The following is an 18098-nucleotide window of genomic DNA, read 5'->3' on the forward strand; positions in this document are numbered from 1 at the left end:
TTATTTGTGTAATTCAGGTCATTGCCAGCAGCTTTCTTCCACCCGGACGTCAGACAAGCAGACGGTAATCAACCAACAACAGAATCAGAATGGACACAGGTATGCTCACTGGCCTCTTTCTCATTAAAACTCTGTCATCATGGTACACGTCTAGTCAAATCGTCAATAATTCAGAGGGATAAACTTGGGCGATAAAGGGGCAGAGAGAAAGTGCCATCAAACGGGGTCATTGTTCCAACTGGTAAAGAATCCATGAGCATTGGAACAATTCACCAGCTCCAGCGCAGGGACCTAACAAGGGGAATGGTCGAATCACTCCCCTTACCACACAAATCTTCACCTGAGTGAAAGGAGAAGGAGCCCCTGAATAAGGTGGGGGTGGGTAACACTCAGACAGGAATACAACAGTGGGCAATGTAACAGTCGAGGGAACAGATAGAATTTCCGTCAGCATTTGGTACGCCCTGATGTGGGAAATGCCTCCGACAGCCATTAAGAGAAACAGACGTTGTTTTCTGTTTGGAAGGGCAATGGTGAATTCTCCCCAGATTAACGAGATGTTGCACAATGGAGGTGAGGGGAATTCCCGGTGTCTGTTTTCTGTGTCTGAGTTAAAGAACGTTATATTGAGGGAGGACGGGCTGGGTGCAGGAGACAGTTAACAAGAGAAATTGTACACAGGGAATCTGGGGTGGGGGGGCGCTACTGAAGCAATGAAATGACCTTGGCGAATAGGATTAAAGTAAAACAAAATAATAAGTGGAGAGGGCACCATACAAAATGCTGGAGGAACTCAGCATGTCAGGAAGCACCTATAGAGAAAAAATAACCTTCAACGTTTCGGACTGAGAATCTGTAAATTGATTTCAAAGTCATCCTGGGTACATAAAATTGAGTCAGCACTAGAGGAGCGTTGTTCTGGCTGAAGGTCTGTGACCAGTAGTGTTCGCAAGGATCACTGTTTCGCCATGCGTCGTGTGTGTGAATCAATTAGGTTAATCATATGATATACTGTGTGGACTTATTCGTTGATTTACAGAGTTGGAGGAGTTGAATAAATTTGGGACTGTTGTCAAAGCGTTCAGCATCCAGTTAGAAATAGGAACAGAGAGTCACCAAGTACAGATAATTCAGGCAAATGTGAGAAGTTACATTTTGAGAGGTCAAATTCGCGAGCAATGTGCACAGTGAACGTTGGGACTGATAATAAGATTGATGTACTGTCGGGTCTTGTGATGGATGTGCATAGCTTCCTGAAGGTGGCAGCACAATTGGTAGTGTGCTAACGATGAGTTGAGGTATTTGTTAAAGTTAGACTGTAACTGGATACGCGTTGGTTAAGAGATAATTTCAGTATTGTGCACAAATCGAGAATGATGTGGAGGGTTTGTAGAGGGTGCAGACGAGTTTCACCACAAAAACCTGCGGTAACAGGTTTAAGTTTAGATGGTAAAGTTTAAAGGGGATTTAGGATGCATGTTTTCCACAGAGAGTGATCGGTGTCTGGAATTAGCTGCCGAGGGAGGGACTGGAAACAGATACTCAGCAACGTCTGAGAGGCGTTTGAACTCATGAGTAGGCTGGGAACGGAGGGATATTGACCATGTTCCTGAAGATGGGATTGGTTTAAATTGGCATTGTGCCCGCTTACGCATGGTATATCTACTATTTTATGTTCTATGACCAACTACAGATTTGAACTCCGCCATCTCCGCCTTCCTGTCAAATTGTGAGGATCATCAACTGTTCCAGTTGACGAGATTCTACAAGGAGCGACTGGAGCAGGCGATTGAGGAGGGTGTGGAGAGAGTCAGCTTCATGTTAATGGGCGAGGATCACTTCACCAGGCTAGAGAATCAAGTAAGTGGTTGGAACATAGGCTGAGTGTAGATTCTACTGAATCAATCACAGACCGACAGAACCGGTGTAACGGCACCTCTGGGCAGTGAAAATCCTGTAATGATTGTGGTCAACATCAAGAAAAGAGTTTTCATCTGCGAAAACCCTGAACTTTTATTAACCAATACAAGCCTCTCTCCAGTTTTCTGATCACATTCATTTATAGACAGATTAGGATACAGGCAATGATTGACTGGTGAATTTAGTGATGTGACACTTGACGGACATTGCAAGTGGACAGAGAACCACTTTACACCACTCTCTCTGACATCACACCATGTTCCCAATGTTCGACCTTAGTGGCCATTCATCAATGTGTTCTCCTGATGACCCACGGGTTTCCCACAAATCAAATATATAGTGACTTATTTCTCAGCTCATTCTCAGTCTACCTTCAACCCCATTTTAAACTCAGGCAACACTTACTATCGTCTCTCATTTGAACTGCTGACCCTTTTTTTGATCAATATCCCAACATGCCTCATGTTTCTGTTACCTTCTGTTCCTTGTGACATCCAATTTGAGTTTGCAATTACCACAGCATATACTGTTAACATGGGAAGTGCAACATTAGTGCGACTGAAAATATTCTAAACATCTACAGCTAACATAGAATTACAAAGAAACAGCTTTCCAGTGGTCCTCGTGCTACTGGAGTGCGTTCACCTATTGCCACCCAGAATGAATATTAGTGAAGAACCAGACACCATACTGAACACTATATTCCACGTGAGGCAGCTGACAATTTCAGTCCAAACTTCTTACTCAACATTCCCACCAGTTGGCTTTGGTCTGTCACACATGCACAATAGTCCTGAGTTTGCTGGCTGCTCCTCACTGCCAGTTTCCAGCTGTTGGCTGGCACTGGACCCCTCATGGAGCCTGGCAGTGAAGTGTGAAGCTGCTGCGGTTCACCAGGGATTACCCTGGCGAAAATCAACAGTGACCCGGCCATAGTTTCACCTAGTCATCGTCATCAAACCCTACAGTACAGCAGCAGGCTCTTCTGCCCATCTAGTCCACACCGAGCTATTATCTGCTTAGTCCCATTGATATGAACCCGGACTGGAGACATCCAAAACTCCCCCATTGAATGAACTTATCCAAACTGATCTTAAATAATCAACTCGAATGTACATCGACTAATTAAGATGGCAGCACGTTCCGCGCTCTTCAGCAACCTCTGAGTGAACAAGTTCCCCCTCCTGTTGCCTTTCACCTGTCATCGTTACCCTATGATCTCTAATTCCAGTCCCACCCAACCTCAGTAATAAATGCATTTTCGCACTAACTCTCTCTATACCTTTTATAAACGTGTATACCTCTTTCACATCTCTCCTGGTCCTCCTACACTCTATGGAATAATGTCCTAACCTATTCACACTTTCTCTATATCTCAGATCCTCAACTCCTGGCAACAATCTGTATTTTATTCTGCACTCGTTCAATCTTATTGATATCCTTCCGGGAAGTAAGTGTACACATTGCTTCAAATTAGCCTCTGCAACATCAACTTCGACATAATATCCCAAATTCTGTATTCAATATTTTGATTCATGAAGCCCCATGTCCAAAAAGCTTTACAACGCCATCTACCTTCGATAACACTTTCAAGAAATTTTGTATCTGTATCACTTTGCAGGATCTCATCACACTTCCTACTCTTGTCATTGGTACCAACGTGGACCAAGACCTGCTCATCCTGCCCTTAAGAAAGTTTCAGAGTCGATACGAGATATCACTGACCTTGGCAAGACACCATCCAAAAATCCTGTTCTCGTAAATAGAATCTCCAGTCTGTTGTCCTGACATTGAACTCCCCGTCAGTGCAGATCAGCAATTCTCATCCCTTTCGAGTCACAAAGCCAAACTCAGAGACAGAGGCATAATCACCGTGGCTTTCCTCTGCTAGGCAATACCCCGAAACAAAAATTCGTATACCTGTTACATGGAGTTTCCTGTAGAGGTTGCCTGTTCCCTTCCCCCTCCTGACAGTCACCCAGTTTCCTGTGTTCTGCACCTTGGGTATAGCTCCCTCCCTGTATAGCCTGTCAGTCAATCTCTCAGCCTCCGGAATGATCCTGAGTTCACCCAGCTCCAGCTCCAATTCCTCAGCACAGTCTGTATTAAGCTGCAGCTGGATGAAATTCCTGATGGTGTAGTTATCGGGGACACTGAATGTCTCCCTGTCTTGCCGCATCCTGTAGGAAGAGCATCCCACTATCCTGCCTGGCATTCCCACTGTTCTAACAGTGAAACAGAGAAGGGAAATATTACCCAAGATCTACCTAAATCCTCCGCCTCTCCTCACTGAACCCTCTCTGACACAAAGCCTCAATAACCTACTCTATCTCTGGCTCACTCACACTATGTCTGCTCTGTTTAAACCTTGCCAAGTGGATAAGTACCCCGCAATCTGTGGCGTTCAGAAAGTCATGACTGACCACGCTAACTTCTTTTAATTTATTTTTCCTGCTACGAACAATTCAATGGCTGTCAGTGATCTGTGACGAGCAGAATGTGCTGGGTCAGTCCATGTTCAGGGTAGATTTGAACACATCCCTCCACTCCTCAATATATTCCCCATTGTTCATTACAGAGCGTGACTGAGCTCGTGGAGAAGGGAAACCGAGTGGGCGCTTCCAAACTCCTCCTGGATCTGGTGATGGAGAAGGGCTCCGGGGCCCGGAGGATGATGTGGGAATCCTTTGTGAAACTACATCACCATTTACCGAAGCTGAGCAGAATACTGAATGAAATACGGGAGCTAGGTACGGTGAACAATACACTGTGTGTTACAGATATAAATGCTGATGAATTTACAGTATTACACAGAACAGACTTCATGCAGGTTAATCTGTTTGAACAGGTGACGGCCAGTTCGCCTACATGGACACTGAGCGGGGTTTATCTGAAGTGCCCAAGCATCTGAAAGGTAAGTGATGGACTGGAAATCTCAAAGTCTGTATTTCACTCTGAGAGTCTGAATACCTGTCTTTAGAGGCCGGTTTATAGACTGTCAGAGTCTGGGAGACAGGTTTTTGTTGTTATTTCACTCTGAGAATCTGAATACGTCTCTTTAGAGGCCTGTTTAGAGACTGTCAGAGTCTGGGAGACAGGTTTTTGTTGTTATTTCACTCTGAGAATCTGAATACGTCTCTTCAGAGGCCTGTTTAGAGACTGTCAGAGTCTGGGAGAGAGGTTTTTGTTGTTATTTCACTCTGAGAGTCTGAATACCTGTCTTTAGAGGCCTGTTTAGAGACTGTCAGAGTCTGGGAGAGAGGTTTTTGTTGTTATTTCACTCTGAGAATCTGAATACGTCTCTTTAGAGGCCTGTTTAGAGACTGTCAGAGTCTGGGAGACAGGTTTTTGTTGATATTTCACTCTGAGAATCTGAATACGTCTCTTTAGAGGCCTGTTTAGAGACTGTCAGAGTCTGGGAGAGAGGTTTTTGTTGTTATTTCACTCTGAGAATCTGAATACGTCTCTTTAGAGGCCTGTTTAGAGACTGTCAGAGTCTGGGAGAGAGGTTTTTGTTGTTATTTCACTCTGAGAATCTGAATACGTCTCTTTAGAGGCCTGTTTAGAGACTGTCAGAGTCTGGGAGACAGGTTTTGTTTCTGTGGCTGGAGGACAGGAAGCAATTTGCATTTGTCACAACACCTTTTCTGTAGGGCCGAATATCTGGAGATTTGACAAAACTGAAGCCAAACCATTCTAATTGGAACATCCAACTCCAGCAAGGGAAATCTCACAACTCCGATCCAAAGTGGAGCCGAGATTTGTTGTTATTCCTCCATAAGAACATGACTTGGGAGCAGAATTAGGCCATTCAGCCCATCAGTCTGCTCCGCCATTCCATCATGGCTGATCCCCGATTCCACTCAACACCTTTTCGCCATATCCTTTGATGCCCTGACCGATCAGGATCTTCTGCCTTCATTACACCTATGGACTCGGCCTCCACTGCAGTCTGAGGCAGAACCTTACAGAGAGTCGTTATTCTCTGGCTCAAAGAGTCCTCCTTACCTGTTGTAAAGGATCTCCCCTCAATTGTGAGGCCCTGGCCCCTAGTTCTGGATGCACCTACCACAGGAAACATCCTTTCAACATCTGGTCCTTTCAACATTCTGCAAGTTTAAAAGAGATTTCCTTGCATTCCTCAAAATTCCAGTGAGTACAGGCCCAAAGTTGCCAAAACACTCCTCATATGTTACCCCCTTCATTCCCGGAATCATCCTCTTGAATCTCCTCGGGACTCTCTCTAATGACCACACATCTTTTCAGAGGTACGGGGCGCAAAGCTGTTGACAATACTCCTGTAGTGCAGCCTGACTATACAGTCTTGTAAAGGCTCAGCATTTATATTCGATTCTCTTTTTTGCCGCCTTTCCCACAGACTTGACCTTTAAATTAATCTTCTGTGAGTTTTGCTTGAGGCTCCGAGGTCCCTCTGAAGTCGCTCTGCACCTCTGATTCTTCGACCTTCTGCCCGTTTAGATAATAGTCGGCTCCTTTCACCAAAATGCATTATCATACATTTCCAACACTGTATTCCATCTGCCACCTTTTTGCCCATTTTTCCAATTTGCCTCAGTCCTGTTGCAATCACACTACCGACCCCTCCACCTATCTTCGTATCATCCGCAAACTTAGCCACAAATCCATTCATTCCATCATCTAAATCACTGACAAGAAATCTGAAAGTCAGCGGTCCCAATAATGATCCCTGAGGAACACCACCAGTCACTGGCAGTCAATCAGAAAAAGGCCCCTTTTATTCCCACTCGCTGCCTGCTGCCTGTCAGCCATTCCACTACACATGCCAGTATCTTTCCTGTGACGCCATAGATTTCTATCTGGTTAAGCAGACTCATGTGCGGCAGCTTATCAAATGCCTTCTGAAAATCCAAGTAAATGGCATCCACTGACTCCTTTGTCCAGCCTGCTTCTTACTTCCACCGTGAAATCTAACAGAACCATTGCTGACTCATATTGTCATTAGCCTCCAAGTACCTCGAAACCTCAACCTTAATAAGAGACTCCAACTCTGTCCCAATCACTGAAGTTTGGCTAACTGGTCTATAATTTTCCTTCTTTTGCCTTCCTCCCTTCGTAAAGACTAGAGTGACAATTGCAATCTTCCAGTCCTCCGGGACCATGCCAGAATAAAGTGATTCTTCAAAGATCATGATCAATCCATTTGTCATCACTTCAGCAACCTCTCTCAGATCTCTGGGATGCAGTCCATCTGGCCCAGGTGACATTGCACCTTAAGAGCTTTCAGTATGCCGAGATGTTTTTCTTTTGTAATAGCAATGGCACTCACTCCTACTGCCTGTCACTCGCAGACCACTGCATGCGGCTAGCGTCTGGAACAGTGAAGATATATGCAGAGTGCACATTATCCAGTGTTCCAGCATGGACTCTCACCTCCCTTTTAATCTTTATATAAATGGAAAAAAAAGTGTTTATTATCCTGCTTTATATTATTGGCTTTTCTGCCCTCATATTTCATCTTTTCCCTACTTATAGCTTTTCCAGTTGACTATTGTTATCTTGTAGGCCCTTTCCTCGGCTTTTATGCAATCCTTAACTTCCTTTGTCACCCCTGGTTGCCTACACGTGTCACTTGAGAACTTCTTCCTCCATGGGCCGTATCCATCCTGTAACTTGAGACCTATTCCCAGAAGCTTCGGCCATCTCCGCTGGTATCCTTCTCCAATCTACCTGGGAAAGCTTCTCTCTCGTGTCTCTGTAATTCGCTTTATTCCATTGCGACCATCTCCGCTAGTATCCTTCTCCAATCTACCTGGGAAAGCTTCTCTCTCGTGCCTCTGTAATTCACTTTATTCCATTGCGATCATCTCCGCTAGTATCCTTCTCCAATCTACCTGGGAATGCTTCTCTCTCGTGCGTCTGTAATTCGCTTTATTCCATTGCGATCATCTCCGCTAGTATCCTTCTCCAATCTACCTGGGAAAGCTTCTCTCTCGTGTCTCTGTAATTCGTTTTATTCCATTGCGATCATCTCCGGTAGTATCCTTCTCCAATCTACCTGGGAAAGCTTCACTCTCGTGCCTCTGTAATTCGCTTTATTCCAATGCGATCATCTCCGCTAGTATCCTTCTCCAATCTACCTGGGAAAGCTTCTCTCTCGTGCCTCTGTAATTCGCTTTATTCCAATGCGATCATCTCCGCTAGTATCCTTCTCCAATCTACCTGGGAAAGCTTCTCTCTCGTGCCGCTGTAATTCGATTTATTCGATTGCGATAATCTCCGCTAGTATCCTTCTCCAATCTACCTGGGAAAGCTTCTCTCTCGTGCCTCTGTAATTCGCTTTATTCCAATGCGATCATCTCTGCTGGTATCCTTCTCCAATCTACCTGGGAAAGCTTCTCTCTCGTGCCTTTGTAATTCGCTTTATTCCATTGCGATCATCTCCGCTGGTATCCTTCTCCAATCTACCTGGGAAAGCTTCTCTCTCGTGCCTCTGTAATTCGCTTTATTCGATTGCGATCATCTCCGCTAGTATCCTTCTCCAATCTACCTGGGAAAGCTTCTCTCTCGTGCCTCTGTAATTCGCTTTGTTGCATTGCGATCATCTCCGCTAGTATCCATCTCCAATCTACCTGGGAAAACTTCTCTCTCGTGTCTCTGTAATTCACTTTATTCCATTGCGACCATCTACGCTAGTATCCTTCCCCAATCTACCTGGGAAAGCTTCTCTCTCGTGCCTCTGTAATTCGCTTTATTCCATTGCGATCATCTCCGCTAGTATCCTTCTCCAATCTACCTGGGAAAATTTCTCTCTCGTGTCTCTGTAATTCACTTTATTCCATTGCGACCATCTCCGCTAGTATCCTTCCCCAATCTACCTGGGAAAGCTTCTCTCTCGTGCCTCTGTAATTCGCTTTATGCCATTGCGATCATCTCCGCTAGTATCCTTCTCCAATCTACCTGGGAAAGCTTCTCTCTCGTGCCTCTGTAATTCGCTTTATTCCATTGCGATCATCTCCGCTAGTAACCTTCTCCAATCTACCTGGAAAAGCTTCTCTCTCGTGCCTCTGTAATTCGCTTTATTCGATTGCGATCATCTCCGCTAGTATCCTTCTCCAATCTACCTGGGAAAGCTTCTCTCTCGTGCCTCTGTAATTCGCTTTATTCCATTGCGATCATCTCCGCTAGTAACCTTCTCCAATCTACCTGGGAAAGCTTTTCTCTCGTGCCTCTGTAATTCGCTTTATTCCATTGCGATCATCTCCGCTAGTATCCTTCTCCAATCTACCTGGGAAATCTTCTCTCTCGTGCCTCTGTAATTCGCTTTATTCCATTGCGACCATCTCCGCTAGTATCCTTCTCCAATCTACCTGGGAAAGCTTCTCTCTCGTGCCTCTGTAATTCGCTTTATTCGATTGCGATCATCTCCGCTAGTAACCTTCTCCAATCTACCTGGGAAAGCTTCTCTCTCGTGCCTCTGTAATTCGCTTTATTCGATTGCGATCATCTCCGCTAGTATCCTTCTCCAATCTACCTGGGAAAGGTTCTCTCTCGTGCCTCTGTAAATCGCTTTATTCGATTGCGATCATCTCCGCTAGTATCCTTCTCCAATCTACCTGGGAAAGCTTCTCTCTCGTGCCTCTGTAATTCGCTTTATTCCATTGCGATCATCTCCGCTAGTATCCTTCTCCAATCTACCTGGGAAAGCTTCTCTCTCGTGCCTCCGTAGTTCGCTTTATTCCATTGCGATCATCTCCGCTAGTATCCTTCTCCAATCTACCTGGGAAAGCTTCTCTCTCGTGCCTCTGTAGTTCGCTTTCTTCCATTGCGATCATCTCCGCTAGTATCCTTCTCCAATCTACCTGGGAAAGCTTCTCTCTCGTGCCTCTGTAATTCGCTTTATTCAATTGCGATCATCTCCGCTAGTATCCTTCTCCAATCTACCTGGGAAATCTTCTCTCTCGTGCCTCTGTAATTCGATTTATTCCATTGCGACCACCTCCGCTAGTATCCTTCTCCAATCTACCTGGGAAAGCTTCTCTCTCGTGCCTCTGTAATTCGCTTTATTCCATTGCGACCATCTCCGCTAGTATCCTTCTCCAATCTACCAGGGAAAGCTTCTCTCTCGTGCCTCTGTAATTCGCTTTATTCCATTGCGACCATCTCCGCTAGTATCCTTCTCCAATCTAGCTGGGAAAGCTTCTCTCTCGTGCCTCTGTAATTCGCTTTATTCCATTGCGATCATCTCCGCTAGTATCCTTCTCCAATCTACCTGGGAAAGCTTCTCTCTCGTGCCTCTGTAATTCGCTTTATTCCAATGCGATCATCCCCGCTAGTATCCTTCTACAATCTACCTGGGAAAGCTTCTCTCTCGTGTCTCTGTAATTCGATTTATTCCATTGCGATCATCTCCGCTAGTATCCTTCTCCAATCTACCTGGGAAAGCTTCTCTCTCGTGCCTCTGTAATTCGCTTTATTCCATTGCGATCATCTCCGCTAGTATCCTTCTCCAATCTACCTGGGAAAGCTTCTCTCTCGTGCTCTGTAATTCGTTTTATTCGATTGCGATCATCTCCGCTAGTAACCTTCTCCAATCTACCTGGGAAAGCTTCTCTCTCGTGCGTCTGTAATTCGCTTTATTCGATTGCGATCATCTCCGCTAGTATCCTTTTCCAATCTACCTGGGAAAGCTTCTCTCTCGTGCCTCTGTAATTCGCTTTATTCCATTGCGATCATCTCCGCTAGTTTCCTTCTCCAATCTACCTGGGAAATCTTCTCTCTCGTGCCTCTGTAATTCGCTTTATTCCATTGCGACCATCTCCGCTGGTATCCTTCTCCAATCTACCTGGGAAAGCTTCTCTCTCGTGCCTCTGTAATTCGCTTTATTCCATTGCGATCATCTCCGCTAGTATCCTTCTCCAATCTACCTGGGAAAGCTTCTCTCTCGTGCCTCTGTAATTCGCTTTATTCCATTGCGATCATCTCCGCTAGTATCCTTCTCCAATCTACCTGGGAAAGCTTCTCTCTCGTGCCTCTGTAATTCGCTTTATTCCATTGCGATCATCTCCGCTAGTATCCTTCTCCAATCTACCTGGGAAAGCTTCTCTCTCGTGCCTCTGTAATTCGCTTTATTCGATTGCGATCATCTCCGCTAGTAACCTTCTCCAATCTACCTGGGAAAGCTTCTCTCTCGTGCCTCTGTAATTCGCTTTATTCGATTGCGATCATCTCCGCTAGTATCCTTCTCCAATCTACCTGGGAAAGGTTCTCTCTCGTGCCTCTGTAAATCGCTTTATTCGATTGCGATCATCTCCGCTAGTATCCTTCTCCAATCTACCTGGGAAAGCTTCTCTCTCGTGCCTCTGTAATTCGCTTTATTCCATTGCGATCATCTCCGCTAGTATCCTTCTCCAATCTACCTGGGAAAGCTTCTCTCTCGTGCCTCCGTAGTTCGCTTTATTCCATTGCGATCATCTCCGCTAGTATCCTTCTCCAATCTACCTGGGAAAGCTTCTCTCTCGTGCCTCTGTAGTTCGCTTTCTTCCATTGCGATCATCTCCGCTAGTATCCTTCTCCAATCTACCTGGGAAAGCTTCTCTCTCGTGCCTCTGTAATTCGCTTTATTCAATTGCGATCATCTCCGCTAGTATCCTTCTCCAATCTACCTGGGAAATCTTCTCTCTCGTGCCTCTGTAATTCGATTTATTCCATTGCGACCACCTCCGCTAGTATCCTTCTCCAATCTACCTGGGAAAGCTTCTCTCTCGTGCCTCTGTAATTCGCTTTATTCCATTGCGACCATCTCCGCTAGTATCCTTCTCCAATCTACCAGGGAAAGCTTCTCTCTCGTGCCTCTGTAATTCGCTTTATTCCATTGCGACCATCTCCGCTAGTATCCTTCTCCAATCTAGCTGGGAAAGCTTCTCTCTCGTGCCTCTGTAATTCGCTTTATTCCATTGCGATCATCTCCGCTAGTATCCTTCTCCAATCTACCTGGGAAAGCTTCTCTCTCGTGCCTCTGTAATTCGCTTTATTCCAATGCGATCATCCCCGCTAGTATCCTTCTACAATCTACCTGGGAAAGCTTCTCTCTCGTGTCTCTGTAATTCGATTTATTCCATTGCGATCATCTCCGCTAGTATCCTTCTCCAATCTACCTGGGAAAGCTTCTCTCTCGTGCCTCTGTAATTCGCTTTATTCCATTGCGATCATCTCCGCTAGTATCCTTCTCCAATCTACCTGGGAAAGCTTCTCTCTCGTGCTCTGTAATTCGTTTTATTCGATTGCGATCATCTCCGCTAGTAACCTTCTCCAATCTACCTGGGAAAGCTTCTCTCTCGTGCGTCTGTAATTCGCTTTATTCGATTGCGATCATCTCCGCTAGTATCCTTTTCCAATCTACCTGGGAAAGCTTCTCTCTCGTGCCTCTGTAATTCGCTTTATTCCATTGCGATCATCTCCGCTAGTTTCCTTCTCCAATCTACCTGGGAAATCTTCTCTCTCGTGCCTCTGTAATTCGCTTTATTCCATTGCGACCATCTCCGCTGGTATCCTTCTCCAATCTACCTGGGAAAGCTTCTCTCTCGTGCCTCTGTAATTCGCTTTATTCCATTGCGATCATCTCCGCTAGTATCCTTCTCCAATCTACCTGGGAAAGCTTCTCTCTCGTGCCTCTGTAATTCGCTTTATTCCATTGCGATCATCTCCGCTAGTATCCTTCTCCAATCTACCTGGGAAAGCTTCTCTCTCGTGCCTCTGTAATTCGCTTTATTCCATTGCGATCATCTCCGCTAGTATCCTTCTCCAATCTACCTGGGAAAGCTTCTCTCTCGTGCCTCTGTAATTCCCTTTATTCCATTGCGATCATCTCCGCTAGTATCCTTCTCCAATCTACCTGGGAAAGCTTCTCTCTCGTGCCTCTGTAATTCGCTTTATTCCATTGCGATCATCTCCGCTAGTATTCTTCTCCAATCTACCTGGGAAAGCTTCTCTCTCGTGCCTCTGTAATTCGCTTTATTCCATTGCGATCATCTCCGCTAGTATCCTTCTCCAATCTACCTGGGAAAGCTTCTCTCTCGTGCCTCTGTAATTCGCTTTATTCGATTGCGATCATCTCCGCTAGTATCCTTCTCCAATCTACCTGGGAAAGTTTCTCTCTCGTGCCTCTGTAATTCGCTTTATTCCATTGCGATCATCCCCGCTAGTATCCTTCTACAATCTACCTGGGAAAGCTTCTCTCTCGTGCCTCTGTAATTCGCTTTATTCCATTGCGATCATCTCCGCTAGTATCCTTCTCCAATCGACCTGGGAAAGCTTCTCTCTCGTGCCTCTGTAATTCGCTTTATTCCATTGCGATCATCTCCGCTAGTATCCTTCTCCAATCTACCTGGGAAAGCTTCTCTCTCGTGCCTCTGTAATTCGCTTTATTCCATTGCGATCATCTCCGCTAGTATCCTTCTCCAATCTACCTGGGAAAGCTTCTCTCTCGTGCCTCTGTAATTCGCTTTATTCGATTGCGATCATCTCCGCTAGTATCCTTCTCCAATCTACCTGGGAAAGCTTCTCTCTCGTGCCTCTGTAATTCGCTTTATTCGATTGCGATCATCTCCGCTAGTAACCTTCTCCAATCTACCTGGGAAAGCTTCTCTCTCGTGCCTCTGTAATTCGCTTTATTCGATTGCGATCATCTCCGCTAGTATCCTTCTCCAATCTACCTGGGAAAGCTTCTCTCTCGTGCCTCTGTAATTCGCTTTATTCGATTGCGATCATCTCTGCTAGTATCCTTCTCCAGTCTACCTGGGAAATCTTCTCTCTCGTGCCTCTGTAATTCGCTTTATTCCATTGCAACCATCTCCGCTAGTATCCTTCTCCAATCTACCTGGGAAAGCTTCTCTCTCGTGCCTCTGTAATTCGCTTTATTCCATTGCGATCATCTCCGCTAGTATCCTTCTCCAATCTACCTGGGAAAGCTTCTCTCTCGGGCCTCTGTAGTTCGCTTTATTCCATTGCGATCAACTCCGCTAGTATCCTTCTCCAATCTACCTGGGAAAGCTTCTCTCTCGTGCCTCTGTAATTCGCTTTATTCCATTGCGATCATCTCCGCTAGTATCCTTCTCCAATCTACCTGGGAAATCTTCTCTCTCGTGCCTCTGTAATTCACTTTATTCCATTGCGACCATCTCCGCTAGTATCCTTCTCCAATCTACCTGGGAAAGCTTCTCTCTCGTGCCTCTGTAATTCGCTTTATTCCATTGCGACCATCTCCGCTAGTATCCTTCTCCAATCTACCTGGGAAAGCTTCTCTCTCGTGCCTCTGTAATTCGCTTTATTCCATTGCGATCATCTCCGCTAGTATCCTTCTCCAATCTACCTGGGAAAGCTTCTCTCTCGTGCCTCTGTAATTCGCTTTATTCCATTGCGATCATCCCCGCTAGTATCCTTCTACAATCTACCTGGGAAAGCTTCTCTCTCGTGTCTCTGTAATTCGCTTTATTCCATTGCGATCATCCCCGCTAGTATCCTTCTACAATCTACCTGGGAAAGCTTCTCTCTCGTGTCTCTGTAATTCGCTTTATTCCATTGCGATCATCTCCGCTAGTATCCTTCTCCAATCTACCTGGGAAAGCTTCTTTCTCGTGCCTCTGTAATTCGCTTTATTCCATTGCGATCATCTCCGCTAGTATCCTTCTCCAATCTACCTGGGAAAGCTTCTCTCTCGTGCCTCTGTAATTCGCTTTATTCCATTGCGATCATCTCCGCTAGTATCCTTCTCCAATCTACCTGGGAAAGCTTCTCTCTCGTGCCTCTGTAATTCGCTTTATTCCATTGCGATCATCTCCGCTAGTAACCTTCTCCAATCTACCTGGGAAAGCTTCTCTCTCGTGCCTCTGTAATTCGCTTTATTCCATTGCGATCATCTCCGCTAGTAACCTTCTCCAATCTACCTGGGAAAGCTTCTCTCTCGTGCCTCTGTAATTCGCTTTATTCGTTTGCGATAATCTCCGCTAGTATCCTTCTCCAATCTACCTGGGAAAGCTTCTCTCTCGTGCCTCTGTAATTCGCTTTATTCGATTGCGATCATCTCCGCTAGTATCCTTCTCCAATCTACCTGGGAAAGCTTCTCTCTCGTGTCTCTGTAATTCGCTTTATTCCATTGCGATCATCTCCGCTAGTATCCTTCTCCAATCTACCTGGGAAAACTTCTCTCTCGTGTCTCTGTAATTCACTTTATTCCATTGCGACCATCTCCGCTAGTATCCTTCCCCAATCTACCTGGGAAAGCTTCTCTCTCGTGCCTCTGTAATTCGCTTTATTCGATTGCGATCATCTCCGCTAGTATCCTCCAATCTACCTGGGAAAGCTTCTCTCTCGTGCCTCTGTAATTCACTTTATTCCATTGCGATAATCTCCGCTAGTATCCTTCTCCAATCTACCTGGGAAAGCTTCTCTCTCGTGCCTCTGTAATTCGCTTTATTCCATTGCGATCATCTCCGCTAGTATCCTTCTCCAATCTACCTGGGAAAGCTTCTCTCTCGTGCCTCTGTAATTCGCTTTATTCCATTGCGATCATCTCCGCTAGTATCCTTCTCCAATCTACCTGGGAAAGCTTCTCTCTCGTGCCTCTGTAATTCGCTTTATTCGATTGCGATCATCTCCGCTAGTAACCTTCTCCAATCTACCTGGGAAAGCTTCTCTCTCGTGCTCTGTAATTCGTTTTATTCGATTGCGATCATCTCCGCTAGTAACCTTCTCCAATCTACCTGGGAAAGCTTCTCTCTCGTGCGTCTGTAATTCGCTTTATTCGATTGCGATCATCTCCGCTAGTATCCTTTTCCAATCTACCTGGGAAAGCTTCTCTCTCGTGCCTCTGTAATTCACTTTATTCCATTGCGATCATCTCCGCTAGTTTCCTTCTCCAATCTACCTGGGAAATCTTCTCTCTCGTGCCTCTGTAATTCGCTTTATTCCATTGCGACCATCTCCGCTAGTATCCTTCTCCAATCTACCTGGGAAAGCTTCTCTCTCGTGCCTCTGTAATTCGCTTTATTCCATTGCGATCATCTCCGCTAGTATCCTTCTCCAATCTACCTGGGAAAGCTTCTCTCTCGTGCCTCTGTAATTCGCTTTATTCCATTGCGATCATCTCCGCTAGTATCCTTCTCCAATCTACCTGGGAAAGCTTCTCTCTCGTGCCTCTGTAATTCGCTTTATTCCATTGCGATCATCTCCGCTAGTATCCTTCTCCAATCTACCTGGGAAAGCTTCTCTCTCGTGCCTCTGTAATTCCCTTTATTCCATTGCGATCATCTCCGCTAGTATCCTTCTCCAATCTACCTGGGAAAGCTTCTCTCTCGTGCCTCTGCAATTCGCTTTATTCCATTGCGATCATCTCCGCTAGTATTCTTCTACAATCTACCTGGGAAAGCTTCTCTCTCGTGCCTCTGTAATTCGCTTTATTCCATTGCGATCATCTCCGCTAGTATCCTTCTCCAATCTACCTGGGAAAGCTTCTCTCTCGTGCCTCTGTAATTCGCTTTATTCGATTGCGATCATCTCCGCTAGTATCCTTCTCCAATCTACCTGGGAAAGTTTCTCTCTCGTGCCTCTGTAATTCGCTTTATTCCATTGCGATCATCCCCGCTAGTATCCTTCTACAATCTACCTGGGAAAGCTTCTCTCTCGTGCCTCTGTAATTCGCTTTATTCCATTGCGATCATCTCCGCTAGTATCCTTCTCCAATCGACCTGGGAAAGCTTCTCTCTCGTGCCTCTGTAATTCGCTTTATTCCATTGCGATCATCTCCGCTAGTATCCTTCTCCAATCTACCTGGGAAAGCTTCTCTCTCGTGCCTCTGTAATTCGCTTTATTCCATTGCGATCATCTCCGCTAGTATCCTTCTCCAATCTACCTGGGAAAGCTTCTCTCTCGTGCCTCTGTAATTCGCTTTATTCGATTGCGATCATCTCCGCTAGTATCCTTCTCCAATCTACCTGGGAAAGCTTCTCTCTCGTGCCTCTGTAATTCGCTTTATTCGATTGCGATCATCTCCGCTAGTAACCTTCTCCAATCTACCTGGGAAAGCTTGTCTCTCGTGCCTCTGTAATTCGCTTTATTCGATTGCGATCATCTCCGCTAGTATCCTTCTCCAATCTACCTGGGAAAGCTTCTCTCTCGTGCCTCTGTAATTCGCTTTATTCGATTGCGATCATCTCTGCTAGTATCCTTCTCCAGTCTACCTGGGAAATCTTCTCTCTCGTGCCTCTGTAATTCGCTTTATTCCATTGCAACCATCTCCGCTAGTATCCTTCTCCAATCTACCTGGGAAAGCTTCTCTCTCGTGCCTCTGTAATTCGCTTTATTCCATTGCGATCATCTCCGCTAGTATCCTTCTCCAATCTACCTGGGAAAGCTTCTCTCTCGTGCCTCTGTAGTTCGCTTTATTCCATTGCGATCAACTCCGCTAGTATCCTTCTCCAATCTACCTGGGAAAGCTTCTCTCTCGTGCCTCTGTAATTCGCTTTATTCCATTGCGATCATCTCCGCTAGTATCCTTCTCCAATCTACCTGGGAAATCTTCTCTCTCGTGCCTCTGTAATTCACTTTATTCCATTGCGACCATCTCCGCTAGTATCCTTCTCCAATCTACCTGGGAAAGCTTCTCTCTCGTGCCTCTGTAATTCGCTTTATTCCATTGCGACCATCTCCGCTAGTATCCTTCTCCAATCTACCTGGGAAAGCTTCTCTTTCGTGCCTCTGTAATTCGCTTTATTCCATTGCGATCATCTCCGCTAGTATCCTTCTCCAATCTACCTGGGAAAGCTTCTCTCTCGTGCCTCTGTAATTCGCATTATTCCATTGCGATCATCCCCGCTAGTATCCTTCTACAATCTACCTGGGAAAGCTTCTCTCTCGTGTCTCTGTAATTCGCTTTATTCCATTGCGATCATCCCCGCTAGTATCCTTCTACAATCTACCTGGGAAAGCTTCTCTCTCGTGTCTCTGTAATTCGCTTTATTCCATTGCGATCATCTCCGCTAGTATCCTTCTCCAATCTACCTGGGAAAGCTTCTTTCTCGTGCCTCTGTAATTCGCTTTATTCCATTGCGATCATCTCCGCTAGTATCCTTCTCCAATCTACCTGGGAAAGCTTCTCTCTCGTGCCTCTGTAATTCGCTTTATTCCATTGCGATCATCTCCGC

At 45.6% G+C, this 18098-nt stretch overlaps 1 protein-coding gene across 1 annotated transcript in view; it reads left to right on the forward strand.

Moving 5' to 3' along the window:
- Positions 1–530: 530 nt before the first annotated feature.
- Positions 531–18098, forward strand: part of LOC140721711 (NACHT, LRR and PYD domains-containing protein 12-like) — a 57700-nt gene continuing 40132 nt past the window's right edge. The window contains exons 1-4 of the mRNA XM_073036496.1: positions 531–573; positions 1694–1860; positions 4499–4670; positions 4769–4834. Coding sequence (XP_072892597.1) covers positions 531–573; positions 1694–1860; positions 4499–4670; positions 4769–4834 — 448 coding nt within the window. The remainder of the gene's footprint in view (positions 574–1693; positions 1861–4498; positions 4671–4768; positions 4835–18098) is intronic.

Source organism: Hemitrygon akajei, unplaced genomic scaffold (assembly GCF_048418815.1).
Source record: "Hemitrygon akajei unplaced genomic scaffold, sHemAka1.3 Scf000060, whole genome shotgun sequence".
NCBI classification, from domain to species: domain Eukaryota; kingdom Metazoa; phylum Chordata; class Chondrichthyes; order Myliobatiformes; family Dasyatidae; genus Hemitrygon; species Hemitrygon akajei.